General features: G+C 42.8%; 1 protein-coding gene across 2 annotated transcripts in view; it reads left to right on the top strand.

The window, feature by feature from the left end:
• The window catches only part of EPAS1 (endothelial PAS domain protein 1), a 157,875-nt gene that overhangs the window by 19,174 nt on the left and 117,511 nt on the right, over nt 1–21,190 (top strand). Inside the window, exon 1 of one of the 2 annotated variants that reach the window (XM_054023330.1) lies at nt 12,108–12,317. The exons of the other annotated variant lie outside the window; for it this stretch is intronic. Coding sequence (XP_053879305.1) covers nt 12,316–12,317 — 2 coding nt within the window. The 5' untranslated portion in view covers nt 12,108–12,315. Of the gene's footprint in view, nt 1–12,107; nt 12,318–21,190 lie in introns of those variants that run through there. 2 annotated transcript variants of the gene reach the window in all.

The raw sequence follows: 21,190 nt of genomic DNA, 5'->3' as shown, positions 1-21,190 counted from the left end.
ACTGCCTTCTTATGCTATCTCAATAACTGTTTTTCCTACTATACCACTTCCTACTATCCCTTAATGTATAAATTACACCTACTTATAACTAATTTACACCACCATTTGCATCTCCTATGAATTTGGCCCTTATGTTATAAGATCAATGCAGTGTTTCCTCTAATTTTTCCCACCCATGTGCAAAATAAATTTTGTTATGCGCACCAATATGGAGGTGATGTGTGACACATCACCTCCATATTGATGCACATAACAAAATTCATGTGGTGGGGGTGGGGCCAAGGTGTTCGGAGTGTGGGAAGGGGCTCAGGGCTGGGGCAGCGGGTTGGGGTGCGTGTGTGTGTGTGAGGGCTCCAGCTGGGGGTGCAGACTCTGGGTTGGGGCTGGGGATGAGGGGTTTGGGGTTCAGGCTGCCCCGGGGCTACAGTGGGGAGAGAGGACTCCCCTCAGCTCTCTTTCTCTGCAGCAGCACCTGGGCTGCGGGGGAGGGGTGCCTTTTCCCACTTCAGCAGCTCCAGGCCTGGGACCGCAAGAGAGGCACCTCTCCCATGGCTGCAGCCGGGCTGGGGCTGGGTTGGGGCTGGGGGAGGGGCGTCTCTCCCATGGCTGTGGCAGGTCCTGGCCTGGGCTGGGTTGTGGCTGGGGGAGGTGCATCTCTCCCATGGCCATGGCAGGGTTCGGGTCGGGGCTGGGTTGGGGCCGGAGGAGGGGCGCCTCTCCCACAGCCATTGGTGGGTCTGTGGCTGGCCTGGGTTGGGTCCATGGCCGGGGGGAGAGGAATCTCTCCCTGCCGCAACCCAGTTTAGAGGGAATTTAGGATCAATGTACAGATTAGGGACTTTGAGCAATTTAGGAGACATTTAGCAAGGGAAATGGCAAGAGATCAGAAAACAATGAACATATCTTTGAGATGACAAACCCATTGTTGTTGTTATATAATATTTAATCACAGGACAGGTAGATGAGCAGCCCCAAATGTACCTGAAGCAATGAGAGGGATTTGAACTAAAGCCAGGGCAATATACATGGAAAGGTCAGTGCAGTTTTAAAGAGCTGTGCAGGAGATATCATTCTGTTTCAAGGGCTTTTAGTTGAGGCCTCTAGGCAGAATGGTGAGGATGGCAGGTACATTCCCAAACCTGAGCCATTTTTTTAGAGGACAAATCTGAGGAACTGTGCCAGATTGAAGTGTCCTTAGAAGAGGTTTTGGAACAGATTGACAAATTAAAAAGTAATAAGTTACCTGGACCAGATGCTATTCACCCAAGAGTTCTGAAGGAACTCATATGTGAAATTGCAGAACTACTAACTGTGGTATGTAACCTATCATTTAACTCAGCCTCTGCACTACATGACTAGAGGATAGCTAATGTGACGCCAATGTTTAAAAAGGCTCCAGAGCCTACTTCAGTACCATGCAAATCGGTTGAAACTATAGTAAAGAGCAGAATTATCAGCAAATAGATGAACACAATTAGTTGGGAAGAGTCACCATTGTTTTTGTAAAGGGAAATCGTGCCTGACCAATCTACTAGAATTCTTTGAGGGGGGTCAACAAGTATGTGGACAAGGGGGATCCAGTGGATATAGTGTACTTAGATTTTCAGAAAGCCTTTTACAAAGTCCCTCACCAAAGACTCTTAAGCAAGGTAAGCTGTCATGGGATAAGAGGGAAGGTCCTGTCATGGATCAGTAACTGGTTAAAAGATAGGAAACAGGATAGGAGTAAATGGTCAGTTTTCAGAATGGAGAGAGGTAAATCATAGAATACCAGGATTGGAAGGGACCTCAGGAGGTCATCTAGTCCAACCCCCTGCTCAAAGCAGGACCAATCCCCCAGATAGATTTTTGTCCCAGATCCCTAAATGGCCCCCCTCAAGGGCTGAACTCACAACCCTGGGTTTAGCAGGCTAATGCTCAAACACTGAGCTATCCCTCCCCCCCATAGTAGTATCCCCCGGGGGTCGTTACTGGGACCAGTACGGTTCAACATACTGATAAATGATCTGGAAAAGGGGATAAACAGTGAGGTATCTAAATATGCAGATGATACAAAACTACTCAATATTGTTAAGTCCAAGCAGACTGCAAAGAGTTACAAAGATATCTCACAAAACTGGGTGATTGGTCAACAAAATGGCAATTGAAATTCAATGTTGATAAATGCAAAGTAATATCCATTGGAAAATATAATCCCAACTATATATGTATAAAATGTTGGCTTCTAAATTAGTTCTTACCACTCAAGAAAGAGATCTTGGAGTCATTATGGATAATTCTCTGAAAACATCCACTCACTGTGCAGCGGCAGTCAAAAAAGCTAACAATGTTAGGAATCATTAGGAAAGGGATAAATAATAATACAGAAAATATCATATTGCCTCTATATAAATCCATGTTATGTCCACATTTTGAATACTGTGTGCAGATCTGATTGCCCCATCTCAAAAAAGGTATATCGGATTTGGAAAAGGTATAGAAAAGGGCAACAAAAATGTTTAGGGGTATGGAACAGCTTCCATGTGAGGAGAGATTAATAAGACTGGGACTTTTCAGCTTGGAAAAGAGATGACTAAGGGGAGATTTAATAGAGGTCCATAAAATCATCATGGGTGTGGAGAAGGTAAATAAAGAAGTGTTATTTACTCCTTTCCATAACACAAGAACTAGGGCAGGGGTCGGCAATCTTTGAAAAGTGATGTGCCAAGTCTTCATTTATTTACTGTAATTTAAGGTTTTGCATGCCAGTAATACATTTTACATTTACAGGGGCCGACGGACTAGGCAAATATCTAGATGAGTTGTTGTACCCCAGACTGGCAGTGGAGGTGGCAGACGGAACCCCAGATTGGCAGCGGGCTGAGCCACTCAGCCTGCTTCCGGTCTGGGGTTCTGTCTGCTAGCCCCTGCCAGCTGGGGTCCTGGCTGCCGGGCCCACTGCTGGCCCGGGATTCCGTCCATCCAGGCCGGCAGCGGGCTGAGCAAGGCTGGCGGCCGGGATCCCGGCTGGCAGCAGAGTGCCACTAAAAATCAGCTCACGTGCTGCCTTTGGCACGTGTGCTGCAGGTTGCTGACCCCTAAATTAGGGGGTCACCAAATGAAATGAATAGGCAGCAGGTTTAAAATGAATAAAAGTATTTTTTTCACACAGCGCCAGTCAATTTGTAGAACTCTTTGCCAGAGGATGTTGTGAAGGGCAAGACTGTAACACACTTCAAAAAAAGAACTAGATAAGTTCATGGAGGATAGGTCCATCAATGGCTATTAGCCAGGACGGGCAGAGAAGCAAAATCATGTTCTGAAATGTCCTTAGCCTCTGTTTGTCAGAAGCTGGGAATCGGCAACAGGGAATGGATCACTTGATAATTACCTGTTCTGTTCATTCCCTCTGAAGCAGTGGTTCTCAACTAGGAGTAGGGGTACACAGAAGTCTTCCAGGGGTACATCAACTCATCTAGATAGTTGCGTAGTTTTACAACAGGATACACAAAAAGCCTTAGAAAAGTCAGTACAAACTAAATTTCATACAGACAAAATGAGAAAGTAATCAGTTTTTTAACAACAGTGTCCTGTGACACTTGTGTGTTTTTTGTCTGATTTTGTAAGCAAGTAATTTTTAAGTGAGGTGAAATTTTGGGGTCTCTAAGACAAATCAGACTCCTGAAAGGGGTACAGTAGTCTGGAAAGGTTGAGAACCACTTTTCTGAAGCATCTGGCATTGGCAACTGTTGGATGACAGGATACTGTGCTAGATGGACCATTAGTCTGATCCAATATGGCTGTTCTTATAAATAATAATAGATCTCTGTGGTAGTGATTTTCTTCCTATGTGTACATAGCATAGTAGTACAAATAATAATTAGTTTGAAAATCTGGTGCAAATTGTTCAGCAGAAAAAAGCACTTTCATGCCATGTCTGAACTCATGGAGCTTTGTACGAAAAGACTTGATCAAAAGTGATATCAAGATTCTTAACCTTGCTCACTCCTTTCACATTAATCCCCTCAATAGGTGAGGACAAGGAGAAGAAGCAAACCTCTCATATACATAGCCCTTCCCTTGCTGTTGCGTAGAGATTGGGAACTAGAAATTGGCCATTTGGGGCTAGATTATAACTAGACAGAACATGGAGTTAGGTGCAGGGATGGGGGTGGGGAGTAAAAAGCACCCACCCTCCTTGTGAAGCTGGATTAGGGCAATCTGCATATCAGCTTCCACTGCTGAGTTACTTGGGAGCCACTGAGCAGTTAAAGCTACAGCCTGCTCCCCATTTAGGGGCATGGAAAATTTCTCCCTTGCCCATGACAAAAGACATATAGCAGAAAGATGTTCCCTGGCCCAAAAGCTTACCAACTAACCACCCCAATCTTACAGACAGTTACGCATCTGCTTAACTTTAGACGTGAATGTTTGCACTGTAGTCAACAAGAACCGATGTGTAAAGTTAAACACTTGCATAACTGTTTGTAAGATTGGGGCCTAAATAATAGATGCAATACTAAAGAAAGCCCCATGTAAATTTAGATTAAGTATAACTTATCCCCCTCAAATGGTAATTTAGCAATGATTCCACTTGTGTTCAGTTTCCTATTTACTGGTGGTTTAAGCAAACAAAATTTTTAAATGCTATGTAAGGTATAAGGAATGCAGAGCAAATATCTGTTTTTATATTGTTACTTGTGCAGGAAGTGGATTTTAATTTATCAAAGTTTAAGGAGAAAACACTTTGTGGACAAATCTATTTTAATGCGTCATGCGTGGCCTTAAAAAAAAAAAGCATTCCACTTGCTCTGGTGCCAAGAATTGCTGCAATTTTTAAAGTGAGGCTATTGAATAAGATATATTATTTGAAGAGAAAACAAAAGGCTGCCACTTAGTGATATAAATTTGAGTATTTGGAAACAAATAAGATACATTTTCCCCAAAGAGAAAGTAAAGAATTTTAGTCTTTGGTGGCAGGTGTATTCTAGTTTGTGCCAAATTACAGCTAAGAATGAACCATATAAATTATGACTATACAGTGATTTCAGCTGGCTTGACACCTAACACCCAATGATTTTAAAAAAGCGTAATCATTTAAATAGAAGATCAAGCAGCCATAGAGGAGTTTCCAGTTTGATCCTTATACAACAGTGATAGTATCATCATTGAGTATCATTTGCACTTGGCTCATCTTGCCATTTGGCATCTGCTAGAAGTGGATGTGGGTAAATACTTTTCCTTGTTTTTTGGCATTTCAGGAGGAACTTCAGGGTTCTGGAGCTTTGATCTTTTGAACAAATGGGAGAAGATATTTGAACTGGAAGCATCTCTCTACTCTCTCTTGTGTGATTGTGATGATTTGTTACCCTTTCATTTTGAGTGGAAGGCTATTCCTAGTGGGAGAAAACAGCATGGCCATCATGTATAGATGAAAGCTAATTGATTTTCTTAGCTGGAATATTAAGAGTGAATCCTGGAAGGTGTTTAGCACTGTGACCATTATCAGGTACTGCAGTACATGCTTAACTTTAAAACATAAGTGGTCCCATCAAAGCTGAGTCTTCATTTTGAAATGGAATTGTGGTCTTCATTTGGAATAGGAAATTATTTTCTCAACAACTACAGTTGTGGATCCAGAAGTTCCCAGAGTGACAGTGGACATGACATCAGGGGAATCTGATTCCTGGCACAAAACAATTAATCCTTGTTTGGAGAGGGATATTTTTGGTTGGAGTGGTCCAGTTGTATTCGTTTGTGATTTGTGGTCATATTCATGATTCATGGTTATTGTTACACCAGTGTAACAATGTAGGCACTGTAACCAATGCCATTTTCACTTTTCTGTATTGCTGGTTTAATTGCGTTTGCAAAAGTGGTAGGTTATGGGAACCTCTTTATGAGTGTACTACAGACGGCAATGTATGGTTAGGATCTGTGTATGTTTGATATTTACCTTATTTAAACAACGGTCATGATGGAAACAGTTTTAATCGACTTTGCGCAAGGGTGACGATACAGATCTACTACTCAAGTAACATAATTCTCAGAATCTTCTCTTCATGGCAGTGCTGTTGTTTGTGTGTATTTCATTGTGTGTTTGCCAGAGGGAGAGAGCTATTGTTGTTTAGATGGTGGTTGGAAATATAAAATGGAGTGTATTGAGAATTCCAATAGACTGTTCATGTCACAATTGTTTTGTTCTGTGTGACACTTTAGTATGCAGTGTTTTTATTTGGCCATGTGTGCAAATCAAAATGGAGCTTCCCACCTCAAACACTTTGTCATCAATGTTTTAAAGATAAACCATTAACAAAGAAGAAAATATCTTTCCTTCATTGTACTACCAGGTAATGAACATTTGCAGGATTGGGACCAAATCCTGCAGTCCTTATTCAAGCAAAACTCACATGGACTTCATCTGATGTTTTTCCTGGAGGATTTGGTTCTTACAAAGGAAATAATTTTTAAGCAGAGTATACCTAGGGAGAGACGTGGGGGCAAAAAAATAAAAATAAAAAAATTGAGCTATTGCCAAAAGGTTTCCTTTGTCGGCCACTTACTGTAGCTAAAATTATAGGAGCAGTAGTAGTGGTCTGTTAGGACAGCCATGAAAACAAGCCTTCAGCTATTTCTAACAAATATTGAATGAAAATACTCTCCACATTTTAAAAATAAATTAAGACTTAGCAAAAAACACACAAAAACCTGAGTTTATCTGTATCCCATCAGGTACATGATGTCCTGGAGTGTAGCCTACTGGCAAAAACATGTGCAGTGTTATCCTTTGCAGCATTGGGAATGCTCTCTGCTGAATTTGGCGCCAATGACCTAAGTTTGCTTGTTAGCTGAAGTTCACACAGACTTCTTGCCAGGTCTGCCCAGAATACTGTCTCCTCTAACTTCCTGTGGTCTTGCATAATATTTCCTTGCTTCTTGTGTAACTGTGCACTTGGTCTGGTCACTGCCCAGTTCATTTTAAAGGCCTGATCCTGCAAACGTGCATGTAAGTAGTCTCTGAAAGGGATGTAAATGATTGCAGTTTGGGCTTCTCAGCCAGTAAGTATTAGCACAATGTAAATGTGTTGTGACGATGGGGACTCTAGGGTTTAGTCCAGGGGTGGGCAAACTACAGCCCAGGGGCTGCATCTGGCCCTCCAGATGTTTTAATCCAGACCTCGAGCTCCCTCTGGGGAGTGGGGTTTGGGGCTTGCCCCGCTCTGGCACTCCAGCCAGGGAGAGGGGACAGGGGCTTGCCCCACTCTGCATGGCTCCCAGAAGCAGCAGCATGTTCCCCTTCCAGCTCCTACATGTAGGGGCAGCCGGGGGCTCTGCATGCTGCCCCTGCCTCAAGCGCCTGCAGACAGGGCAGCATGCAGAGCTGCCTGGCTGCGCCTCTACGTAGGAGCCGGAGGGGGGACATGCGGCTGCTTCTGGGAGCTGCTTGAGGTAAGCACCGCCCAGAGCCTGCACCCTTGACCCCCTCCCACGTCCCAACCCCCTACCCCAGCCCTGATACCCCTTCCACCCTCCGAACCCCTTGGTCCTAGCCCAGAGCACCCTCCTGCACTGCCAACCTCTCATCCCCAGCCCCACCCCAGGACCCACCCCACTGCATCCCAACCCTCTGCCCCAGCCCAGAGCCCCCTCCCGCACCCTGAACTCCTAATTTCTGGCCCCACCCCAGAACCCGCACCCACAGCTGGAGCCTGCACCTCAACCCCCAATTTCGTGAACATTTATGGCCCGCCATACAATTTCCATACCCAGATGTGGCCCTCGGGCCAAAAAGTTTGCCCACCCATGGTTTAGTCTTATGGAAGAAGGCTGGCTTAAACCAACATGTTAGTTGGTAATAACTAACTAAGAAAAGATATTTGTGCTTGCTTTGTTTATTTTACATCTTATTTTAGTATATCTGTGCCTTCCTGGAAGAGAGAGGAAAATGTATACATTGTAAAATAAATTAAAAACACCAAACACACTTAGAAGTTTGGTCCTAATGGTCCTAAAATTTGTAGTATCATATATCTGAAACAAACCCATAATTTAAAAAGAAGGGATTGTTGCCATTATTTTCTTATCTTCATTTATACCCTCCAGAGTAGGGGTAGTGCCCTTATGATCATGTAATGACAACTTATGCTGCAGGCAAAACTGGTGAAACCAATTTTTTATTTCTTGGCAACGTAAGACATATTGTGCACTTAAATGGAAACATGAGGGTCTAATGTGGAAAAATCCTGTGGAATTCAACAGAGAAAGCTAACAATGGTTCTACAGAAATGTAACAGGTTTCTATAGAAATTACTCTAAACACCTACAGAATTTTATAGAGAATACAGAAAGCTACATCAGGGTTTTTGAACCATTCTATAGAAACCCATAGAAGATAGAAAATTCTTTATTAAATTAGGATGGTTCAAAAAACTTCTAGAATGGTTACCATTTCCTTTTAAATTCTGTAGGAAATGTAAATAAAGAAGAGTTTACATATTTTAAGGTCTGTAGGGAAAGATTTTCAAAAGGCACAAATGGCAATTAAGTGCCTAATCCCCATTGAAAGCCAATGGGTTTCATGCACTTAATTTGAAAGTCTCCCTCATTTTTTCTGGATTAGACTTTATTTAGTGCTTTTGGCAAATTTATTATATGGCAGAACATTCTCAAGGCTAGCAGAAGAGGAGAGAGAGAAATGGGCAGACAGATTATTTAAATTTAAATCGGACGGCTTTTAATTCAGTGTTTTTAAAAGAGCAAAGAACTTGTTATTGTCAAGTGTGAGTGCAGTAGAGCAGAGTGGACAATTCTTCAGTTGTATGTGCTTTTCATATGGAACTGTAAGGGGGATATATGTTGCACTGGGATATGACTTGTTACTTTATTACTGAATATTTTTGTGTCTGATTCTCTTTTTTTAGTTAAAGCTCAGTTTAAACTATGGAATAGGAAGATCATAAAAAGAAAACTAATAGCCAAGATGAAAACTCCAATTTAATGCATCTTGGAGATGCATATTTTTGTTAGTCTGATTTGTATAATAAATAGAGATACAAATAAAAAGTTTTTTTTTCATACCAAAATATTAATCTGTGAGTACACTTTCAAAGCACTCTGAAACATCCATTGTTATTAACAGGAGTCACACAGCTAAATCCCTGTACGTTGCTTTGAAAATGTATTCCGGGTAACTTTAAATATTTGCTTTAAAAGAGGATTATATTCCTTTGATTCTACCAGTGTTTAATGCTCCCATATAAACTTTTTTCCAGAATGTAAATGATTGCCTGTGGTTAAAATGTGTATGTTGACGTTTTTAAATTTTGCACTGCAGTTGAAGGAAATTATTATCATAGAGCTTTGTTTGGTTCAGAGCTGTAGATTAAATTTAGAAAATGTATTCAGCTAATGTCTCCCAGTCAGCATAATAGGGAGGTCCTGCTTCCGTTGTATAAGGCGCTGGTGAGACCTCATTTAGAGTACTGTGTGCAGTTCTGGTCTCCAATGTTTAAAAAAGATGAACTCAAACTGGAACGGGTGCAGAGAAGGGCGACTAAGATGATCAGAGGAATGGAAAACCTGTCGTATGAAAAGAGATTAGAGGAGCTTGGGTTGTTTAGTCTGACAAAGCGAAGGCTGAGGGGGGATATGATTGCTATCTTTAAATATATCAGAGGGGTTAATACAAGGGAGGGAGAGGAATTATTCCAGTTTAGTACTAATGTGGACACGAGAACGAACGGATACAAACTGGCCGGGGGGAAGTTTAGGCTTGAAATTAGACGAAGGTTTCTGACCATCAGAGGGGTGAAATATTGGAACGGCCTTCCGAGGGAAACGGTGGGGGCGACGGACCTGTCTGGTTTTAAGATTAAGTTGGATAAGTTTATGGAGGGAATGGTTTAATGGTAAAACATAGTAGCCAAGGAAAACCAAGCAATGGTACATGAACAGCATAATGGCCAACAAGGGTCAGGCTAGAGACTCTTGCCTATATGCTCGGGGTATTACTGATCGCCATATTTGGGGTCGGGAAGGAATTTTCCTCCAGGGTAGATTGGCTGAGCCTCTGGAGGTTTTTCGCCTTCCTCCGCAGCATGGGGCAGGGATCACTAGCAGGAGGGTCTCAGCCGATTGAAGTCACTAAAACACAGGATTGGGGACTTCAACGGTAGAGTCCAGGGAAGGGTCTTGCGGCCTGCAGCATGCAGGGGGTCAGACCAGATGATCATAATGGTCCCTTCTGACCTTAATGTCTATGAGTCTATGAGTCTATAACCTGGGTTTATTTCTATCTAACTTTTGGACATGCATTTTGTAGCAGCTTACATGTCAGACCACAATTTTACACTATTAAAAACGTTTAGCTTTGCACATAATAAGCTGTCAGATAATTTGTGTTAAAAATGGGGCACACACCTGATATGAATTTTACTATGATTCCTTTTTCTAAAATTCCTTGACAAATTGCTATTCAAATTCTTTGATATCTCAATTCCTGGCGTGATTTTAAAAGGCCAAATAATGAAGCTTACAATATACCTGTTTCAGTAAGTTTGTAAATGTACCTGGTACATTAATGGTACATTTATTATAGTTTACAGACTTTACATGATCTTGTATAAACTTTCTATTAAATGTCTGCTGGAATGCCTACTAGAATTAAATTGGTCATCACAATTATGAGATTTTGTTCAAATCATTTCATATTGTCATCTATTCCATAGATCCAGATTATCTGGTTGTCATGGTATCATTAACATCGATAAGTGCATTCTGCCTACAGATGACTTCTTGCAGCATTCTGGGTTAACCTTATTAATTTTAAATAATACATATATTTACAGATTAATATGAGAACAAGGTAACTCTTCATGAATACCTGTCTAAAGTCATTCAAAAGTGACTGGTCTTTTGAATGCAGGGATTTCAAACTAGAGATCCCTGCTATTTTGATTAGAGTGTAGGTGTCATCAGTAACATTTTGGAAAGTGTCACAGAAACCTAACAGAAAACACTATTTGGCCACATCTGGCATAATATTTTAAAGTGTTTGTAATGCAAACACATGTTTTGCTATCGATTGTTAGACATTTTCTGCACTGTTGGTTGATAGATGCAGAGCCAGGTGCTCTAGGGCATCCCCACTGCATCACTCAGGCAGTACGAATGATCCATAAACCTGGCTTTCCCAGGCACTTTCTGCAGCAGGAAATGCAGGCCTGGTCTATATTGAAAAGTTGTATCAGCATAGCTATGTTGGTCATGGGTGTGAAGAAAACCCACAACCCCGACCCACCTAGCTATGCTGACCAAACCCTTAGTGTAGATTTATTCATGCCAATGGAAGAATACTTCTGTCAACATCGCTAACTTCATTAAGGGAGGTGGTGGTGTTCTTACACTGACAGAAAACCCTTTCTGTGCATGTAGGCTGCATCTATACTACAGGGCTATGCTGGCATAACTATACTGGTGGATATATGTTGGTATAGTCTCTGTAGTGTAGATATAGCTTCAGCTGACGTAGACTGCTGAAGGAGGGAACAAGGATATAGCCAAGTTGTCTCTGCACTCAGCTGATCTCTTGCTGCAGCAACAGCTCTTTGGGGCTGTGGGAAGACAGCACAAGATAGACCTTACTGTGGGGAGGGGACTAGTGCCAGGATGGCCCCAGGATCAGGACATTTGAAGGTAGTTTAAAGTCCTTTCTCTCCTCCAGTATTGGATTGAACACAGGTCAGCCAGACTAGAGAAGGAGCCCACAATCAGTTAAAGTGAAGTTTCCTTTAAAATGAATACAAAGAGAGACCATATTTTAGAACATAAATATCAACCCTTTTCCTTTTTAAATGTCTTTTTCTACGTTGTAAAAATTGTCTGAGTGGTTTTAAAACAGGTGAATCTTCAGAAAAGTGTTCTGAGTGTAGTGTAACTAAATTAGTGTGAAGAGACTAAAGGGGTATCAATTTGTAAAGCTGAGCTATTGGCCGATGGGCTTTAGTACGTGAACCAGGAGTATAGAGAAATCTATAAACTTGATTGAACCAAAATGTAATTGGAAAAAACTCAAGGTATATGTATGTCTTTTTCCTTCAGATATTTCTTTTTACTCAAGAATTTTAGAATGTGGGATACCCCTAATTCAGCACATTGAACATTTAGAGCTTGATCCTAAACTGCATACCCAGATGCAACTCCTGCTGACTTCAGTCAGAGTAAAGAGCAACGGACTGGCCTTCTACACATGTTTACTTGACTAAGTGCCATTTTTGGCAAGCACGTAGCTGTACGGAGTAATCTACTTTTGGACATGGGAAACACCCTTTGTGGCTTATGTAAGTGAGTTTATAAACCCATTTTGAATTCTATGTAGATTCTTGTAAAAGATTGTGATCTCAGATCCACACATGTCTTGTAGCGTTAGTGGAATGATCAATTCTTGGAGGGGGCGGTAGCAGCATCCATCACTCAGCTGTTGGTAGAGTGAGATACTGCTCTCTTCCAAAAGACATGGAAGGGAAGATATGTACTTTTAAGGTGCCTGCGCTCAAAGATAAGAGAAATGGGGAGTAGTCTGACTAATACAGGATGTTTTTAATCCCACACACTAGTTACTTACAATGTTGAAGTCCTTTCTCGCTTTTTAACTCAGCCTTCCTTAGGCAAAACTTCTATTGAAGCAAATGGCAGTTTTGTCTGAGAAAAGACAAGTGAAAACTCATTCAGGACTCTAGGATTTGGACCATGCTCTGTGATGCATAAAATGTTAAAGCTTGTTTCATGAGCAAGAATAGTCCATGTACCTGATGGGCTAAACAACCTATTTAAACCTCTTCAGTCACATAGTGAAAACAAAGTTCTCTGCCTATTGCAATTGTGATTTCATATATTTTGTTAAATGTGGCATGTATGTAAGTGAAGTGAAAAGCATGCCACATTGTTGGCTTTTCAAATGATGCATGCCACAGCCTAGTGGCATGTTTCAAACAAAAATTGAGCTTGTGATACATTGAGAAGCATCTCATGTGTTACACAGTACTGCAGTTTAGGTAGAGTAATCCGCTAGGGATCCATCAGGATAAAGGGGATTTGTCATCCTGACATGGCATCCAGGGAAGTATGCTGCCTGCCCGAGGCCCGTATCCGAGACGGGACGGAGGGATTGTCACTGGTGTGTATTTCACTCAGTGAGATAGTTTGTGGAACAATACTACTTGGGTGAGAGCTGACAGAATCACCCCTAGCAGCTAGGACTGCTGAATCCAATCTCAGCTCAGCTGAATCACAGGCTGGCCTGCCAATGGTTTCAATTTAAAATGGATTTGCTGTCACTTATAAGTGTTCTTTATAGACTTTGCTCGTGAATATAATACACATTTGTCAGGGCCGACTCCAGGCACCAGCCGCCAAGCATGTGCTTGGGGTGGCACCTTGTAAGGGGCGGCCAATCTTGGGGTGGCGGGGGACGCTTGGGGTGTGTTTTGTTTTGGCCGGACGGCGCTCGGGGGGGTGGGGTTGTTTTTGTTTCGGCGGCGTGGCGCTTGGGGGGGGGGTGTTTTGGCGGTGCAGCGCTTGGGGGGGGTGTTTCAGCAGCGGGGTGCTCGGGGGTGTGTGTTTTGATGGCGCGGCACTGGGAGGAGTGTTTTGGCAGTGCTGTGCGGCGCTCGGGGGGGTGTTTCAGCGGCAGGGCGCTTGGGGGGGTGTTGCGGCGCTTGGAGGGGGTGTTATGGCGGGGCAGCGCTCTTTTTTTCCGAAAAAAGGAAAAAAAAAAAAAAAAAAAAAAGTTAGAGCTGACCCTGCATTTGTACCAGTTTGGTACAGCCTTTCTGAAGGGGTTGTCATGCAAGGTTGCACACAGCCTCATGGAGAGCTCTGCTGGTCAGGACAGAGCTGGGTGAACCCATGTCCCTTCTTCCTCTTAATCCCTTCCCACCACTTTGGGGCACTGTGCTCCCCCATGGAGAAGGCAGAGTGCCAACTCTGCCTTTTTATGGGCTCAGAGTCTGGAGTTTCTTTGGTCCTTATATGGACTACGCAGAGCAGAAGAAAGATCTCAACACCTTTCCTCCACCTCTCACCACAGACCCGGTCAGGGCTGGCTCTAACTTTTTTGCCACCCCAAGCAGCAAAAAAAAGTGCTGCTGAGGGCCCACCCCCACACGCTGCACCACCAAACCCCCCGCCAAATGCTGCGCCGCCGAACATCCCCCCCCCCCGCGCAGAGCGCCGCCGAACACCCCCCGCTGAGCGCTACGCTGCCGAACCTCCTCCTCCCCCCCCGCGCGGAGTGCCACCGAACCCCTCCCCGTGGAGCGCCGCGCTGCTGAACACCCCCCGCCGAGCGCTGCGCCGCCGGAACCCCCCCCCCCCCGCCGAGTGCCGCGCTGCTCCCCGCCACCCCAAGATTGGCCGCCCCTTACCAGGTGCCGCCCCAAGCATGTGCTTGGTTGGCTGGTGCCTGGAGCTGGCACTGGACCCGGTAACAGCATGGCAGAAACTAGCGCTAAGGCTCTAATTTCACACAAGTGCAGGTACAAGACCTATTCAGAATGCAGGCCTTTACTGACTCAACCCAGGCCTTAAGTAGGGCATAGAGATTTTTGTGAGCCTTATGCACTAGAGTGAATTACGCTCTGCCTCTGGGTGCTAAATCTTGACTCTCCTGAAATCAATAATCAAACTCCCATTGATTTCAGTGGAAACAAAATCTGGCTCTAAGTGCTTCATGTGCACAATTCCATCATTATGTATCTACTATTTATGTGGGTGCAGTTCAGTTTACAGCCTAATGATTATTAAGAGCTCTAAAGCAACTATGATTTTTGTTGCTGCAGCTTTGCTTTGATTATTTGAAATGAAAATAAACATTTTCCAATTAGCAAGTGTGGTCATTCCTCCCCCCCCCCCCAAAAAAAAAAAAAAAAAAAAAAAGAATGTGCTTCTTCACAGGAAAAATCTTTTATAACGGCACTAGAACTATTACAGCCGTAAGATTGGCTCCATCTAACCCCAGAGGATTACAGAGATAAGATACCAGCCATGGCCAGGATCATCTCATGATAAGCAGGGACCATATTAGGGTAGAGTGGGCAGGATTATAGCCTGAAGAGCCCTAAATGTTTTCTTCTTCCCTCCTGAAGTGGGAAAGTTCATCATGGCTGCTGAAAAAAGACCTTGAGTGAACAAACGTTTGCAGGTTTTGGTGGGTGTCCAGTGTTAACCTTTGTATTCATTTTAAATGCTAGTTTCCTACTTCTTAACCACCCCAGTCCCTAGTTGTTCATTATTATTAAGACAATTCAATGAAATGTTTATGGGGGGCAATATTTTTAGTTCAAACACATTTGATATTGGGAACATTGATATGTAAGATGAGGGTTGAATTCTTTGGGTGTTTCACCTGCCTAAGAGCAACAGGATCAAGTACTTTTTTTGTAAATTGCAATTTGGACTTGTTCCAGGAAGGTGACTTCTGTGGAAATTGAGGGCATTCAGTACTTTGCAGTACTGAACCTTTTATGTGGATCAGTTGTTGCTCTTGGTGTGTAAAAGGCATGATGGGGCACACCTTTGTGTGACCATTATGTTCCTTTCCTGGAATCTGATGGGTTATAGGTCAGATTCATAAGGAGTTGCTCCAGGAGACATGAGATATTTAATGTGATTCACTGAAAAGTATTTTCTGTAAGAAATGACAAAACAGCATTCCATTAAGGATAGAGATATAATGTGTTTATGAAAGCAATGACAGCTTTTCATCTTGCATATGAGGCTGTTGGTTTTTAAAAGCTGCAACAGATGCAAAAAAGAGTGCAGGTCCATCAGCGAGTTTTATGGCATCATATAATAATCAACCTGCAAAGAAAGGCCTCCATTTCTGTTTTAACGGGGAGATATTGTATGCTACAGTAAAATCATATGCAAAGTCAATTGTGGTTATTGCTGTTTATACTTCTAACATTGTTCTTGTTTAGAACAGCATCCTGTGTCAAAAAATACACAGTATATTTTGGATAATGTATAACGCAGTGATATGAATGACAAACTGAGTGTGAAATGGATGAATTTCCACATGGCTTTGAAATATTAAAAACCAGGGTCCAGATTGTGTCTCTGGGCTCTTACCCTTCCTGGGCATGTCAGCTACCTCTGCAGCAATCCTTCTCAGGACTGCCCTGTTACAGAGCTCTCCACAAGAGGGTGAAGATGGAACAGGAAATGGGTGGCTCTGTATAAGTGTGGACTGGACAGTGTACCCACAATCTCCAACCCCATGGGGCTTAACTAACACAGCTCAGGGTGTAGAGCGTGTACGTCATTAAGTCCTCTTTTCACTCTCTTGATACTAAGCCAGTCTGCACCAGGCTAGTCCCCTGCCCACCCAAGTTAGAAGATTAATGATCTGGATGATGGGATGCATTGCACCCTCAGCAAGTTTGTGTATGACACTAAGCTGGGGGAAGAGGTAGATATGCTGGAGGGTAGGGATAGGGTCCAGAGTGACCTAGAGAAATTGGAGGATTAGGCCAAAAGAAATCTGATGAGGTCCAACAAGGATGGAAGAATCCAATGCACTGCTACAGGCTGGGGACCGACTGGCTAAGCGGCAGTTCTGCAGAAAAGGACCTGGGGATTACACTGGACGAGAAGCTGGATATGGTGTGTCCTTGTTGCCAAGAAGGCTAACAGCATATTGGGCTGCATTAATAGGAGCATTGCCAGCAGATCGAGGGAAGTGATTATTCCCTCTATTCGGCACTGATGAGGCCACATCTGGACTATTGCGTCCAGTTTTGGGCCGCCCACTACAGAAAGGATGTGGACAAATTGGAGAGAGTCCAGTGGAGGGCAACGAAAATAATTAGGGCGCTGGGGCACACGACTTATGAGGAGAGTCTGAGGGAACTGGGCTTATTTAGTCTGCAGAAGAGAAGAGTGAGGGGGGATTTGATAGCAGCCTTCAACTACTTGAACGGGGGTTCCAAAGAGGATGGAGCTTGGCTGTTTTCAGTGGTAGCAGATGACAGAACCAAGGAGTAATGGTCTCAAGTTGCAGTGGGGCAGGTCTAGGATGGATATTAGAAAAAACTATTTCACTAGGAGGGTGGTGAAGCACTGGAATAGGTTACCAAGGGAGGTGGTGGAATTTCCATCCTTAGAGGTTTTTAAGGTCAGGCATGACAAAGCCCTGGCTGGGATGATTTAGTTGGTGTTGGTCCTGCTTTGAGCAGGGGGTTGGACTAGATGACCTCCTGAAGTCTCTTCCAGCCCTAATATTCTATGATTAGTTTGTGCTGGCTGCCAGTGTTTCCAAGGGACTGCGTAGGCAGATGTGTCCCACCCTCTGGTCACATACCACTTCTACTTCACTGTGCCACTTCTGCCTTCCACAGGGAGATGAAGGGATGCAGGGCCATTACAATAGCTCTACTTCCTTTGAGGATGCCACGACACGGGAAATCCTCTGGTTATGCTGACATTGTGCTTTGCAGCAGAAAGCTGCACTAATGCAGTCCTGGATCTGGCTTGAAAACTGTGGCTATCTTTTTATTTTTATATAATTTTTAAGATTGTTATAAAAATGAATTCTTAAAAATAGTTGTAAAAACAAATGTTTTTGCAATGCCACCTAAAAATACCTCATGGGCTGTACCATTTTTTTTATCATTGGAGGGACTTCCTTGTAGATTCTAAGGCCAGAAGGAACCATTGTGATCCTCTGGTCAGACCTCCCACATAGAACCTCATCCAGTTGTTTCTGCAAGAAGCCCCTATCTTCTGTTTGAACTATAGCATATCTTTTAAAAGGATATCTAGTTATTTCAAGACTTCAGGTGACAGAGAATTCACTACATTCTATTATAAATTGTTCCAGTGGTTAACTACTTCTCTGTTAAAAATTTGCATCTTTTTTCTAGTCCTCATTTATCTAGCATTCAGCCACTGAATCTCATTTCTGCCTTTTTCTGCTCGATTAAAGAGCCATCTACTATGATCAATTCACTTCCACTTGAGTAAACCATAAGCCCTATTGGTTCTCTTTAGTCTCTTACTGGAAGGTATGTTTTCCAGATCTCAACTCATAGTTATGGCTCTTTTCTGAACTCTTTCTAACATATCAGCATCCTTTTTGAAGTGTTACATAGCATTCCAGTAAGGTTTAACTAATGCTGTATGCAGAGGTAATACCAATTTCCTACTCCTACTTAATAGTTCTCTGAATATACATCCAAGGATCATATTTGCCCTTTTAGCTACAGCATTGTACCGGGAGCTCATGTGTTCAGTTGGTTATCTACCAGGACCCTCAGGTCCCTTGATTCCCTGCAGTGATGGTGTTTTGATTCCCTTTCTGACAGTGCTGTAGTGCTGGGCTGCCCAAGAAGAATTTGGCCAAGTCCTTTTAAAAAAAAAATTATTTTAGAGATTATATGCTAATACCATATTGCAAACCTTTAAAACCTTCTTGTTGCCAAGAAGGCTAACGGCATTTTGGGCTGTATAAGTAGGGGCATTGCCAGCAGATCGAGGAACGTGATCGTTCCCCTTTATTCGACATTGGTGAGGCCTCATCTGGAATACTGTGTCCAGTTTTGGGCCCCACACTACAAGAAGGATGTGGAAAAATTGGAAAGAGTCCAGCGGAGGGCAACAAAAATGATTAGGGGTCTGGAGCACATGATTTATGAGGAGAGGCTGAGGGAACTGGGATTGTTTAGTCTCCAGAAGAGAAGAATGAGGGGGGATTTGATAGCAGCCTTCAACTACCTGAAGGGGGGTTCCAAAGAGGATAGAGCTCGGCTGTTCTCAGTGGTGGCAGATGACAGAACAAGGAGCAATGGTCTCAAGTTGCAGTGGTGGAGGTCCAGGTTGGATATCAGGAAAAACTATTTCACTAGGAGGGTGGTGAAACACTGGAATGCGTTACCTAGGGAGGTGGTGGAGTCTCCTTCCTTGGAGGTTTTTAAGGCCTGGCTTGACAAAGCCCTGGCTGGGATGATTTAGCTGGGAATTGGTACTGCTTTGAGCAGGGGGTTGGACTAGATGACCTCTTGAGGTCCCTTCCAACTCTGATATTCTATGATTCTATGATTCTATGAATGCTTTGTGTTTCTTAGTTATTTCAAGCATGAGGCCAATTCAGTTTTCAGGCCAACATTTTCAGGCCATGACTCACGTGATTTTTATTGTTATTGCTTGACAAGAAAATGCAGTTTGAGAATGGGTGCATGTAGAATGTATATTGAAACCCTCAGAAAGTTGTATGTGCAAAAATGTGGGAAGGGAAAGTTAATAGCTACGCTTTAAAGTGGCAGTTGTATGTAGAATCATGTTGTACCCAATATCCAAGGGAAGTGGATGGTTTTTTTACAAACCCAGTTTGTAATTGGGAGCTACAAGCTAGTAAAATAATGTTTTGAGGAAATAAGAAAAATGAGCCTTACTTATAGTTATAATGATCGTTTCCTAAAATGCCTTAAAACATTTGCTTAACAGTCACCCAGTAAGATTTATTCTGGTCATACGTACTTCCTTGATGGGGTTGTTATGTGCTACAATTATTTGTAGAGCACTGAAAAATATATGGACTTGATGTTCAGCTGGTGTATAAATAAATAAATGGAGATATCCTATCTCCTAGAACTGGAAGGGACCTTGAAAGGTCATCAAGTCCAGCCCCCTGCCTTCACTAGCAGGACCAAGTACTGATTTTGCCCCAGATCCCTAAGTGGCTCCCTCAAGGATTGAACTCACATCCCTGAATTTAGCAGGCCAATGCTCAAACCACTGAGCTATCCCCTGCCCCAGTTGCTTTGAGCTGTATTTGAATGACAACTCCCATTAACTTCAGTAGGGCCAGGATTTCATTGAACAGGAACTGTAGGTGCACCACACTACTGGTGGTCTTGCCAGGTGTATGTTTAATTGTGCATCCAAAATTAGAGACCCCTTTTGAAAAAATAGAGCTTATGTTACTCACTCTTTCGCTGAGATAATGTGTTTTTCAGGACCTACGGTTGAGCATTTTCCAAGATTGGAGAAATTGTCTGTCTTTTTTTTCTATCTCTTTATTCTGGGTACTACATTCCTTGATGCACCCACTAATATGAGCTTGGATTATTTCTAGTTATTGCTATTGCTATTACTACATCTTAACAAGCTGGAAAATAGGACAGGTAACTCCCTCAACAGTTAATAATACTTTAACATTTTTATATAGTGCTTTACATCTTCAAACTGCTGTATAAACACTGACTCATTAACATTTCCAGTATGAAGCATTGTAAGAATGATTAAAGAGGTTATGACAACACAGAAAATGAAGGTATGATTATAGCACAGGTAGGTATACCTGCACTAGCTTGAATCTAGCTGGCATGGATAACAGCATGGACTTCATTGCAGGCCAGCAACCAGCATACATACTCAGGGTCCCTGGTGGGCTTGTACTTGGGTCGTTAGCCCTCACTGAAGTCCGGGTTGCCACATCTTCACCTACTGTAGTTCCCCATGCTAGCTAGATTAAAACTAGCACAGGTACTTTCATTTGGTGTGTAGGCGTACCCAGAGAGGCTAAGTAACTCAACAAGGCCACACAGCAAGGCAGAGAGAGGGGGGGTTAGAATTTTAGAGTTTCTGACTGCTGGCTCTGTGTTCAATCTATTAGATTGTTTTACACGCACAGGCGTGGCAGAGTAATCTAGTAGTGATGTTGCTGCTTTAGATGAATGTTTTGGATTTGGGTTAAGTATAATTTTTCTATCCATACAAGCCATCTGTGCCATCTAAGATGGAGAATTCTTTTTTTTTTTTTTTTTAGCATTTACCCATTTTGTCCCTCAAAAAATCTCTCCCAATCCCATGTATTTTAGTAGCACTGAAAGGTCTGTCCTCATTTCTCCTCAACTGTTCCCATATATCTATGTAATAAGATTCTGGGATTGTCATTCTGGAGCTTATTATGATTGTAAGTCAGTGTGAAGTGATAGAAACAGACACAGCATGGCTGAGAGCTCTTTATATTAAGAATTTCACCAGGTTCAATCATCACTGGATTTTTGCACTCTGTTACTATCCAATTTGTAAATTTTCAGGCATTTTGACTTTGAGAATTATACCTGTGCAAAAGCAAGGCATGTGTCTATGCCATGCCAAGAGTCCTAGAACATTCTGATATCAGGGGTAACTCAGCTGATCACCACCCTTA

Source organism: Malaclemys terrapin, chromosome 3, assembly GCF_027887155.1.
Source record: "Malaclemys terrapin pileata isolate rMalTer1 chromosome 3, rMalTer1.hap1, whole genome shotgun sequence".
Taxonomy (NCBI): Eukaryota; Metazoa; Chordata; order Testudines; family Emydidae; genus Malaclemys; species Malaclemys terrapin.
This window is presented reverse-complemented; position numbering and strand designations above follow the sequence as displayed.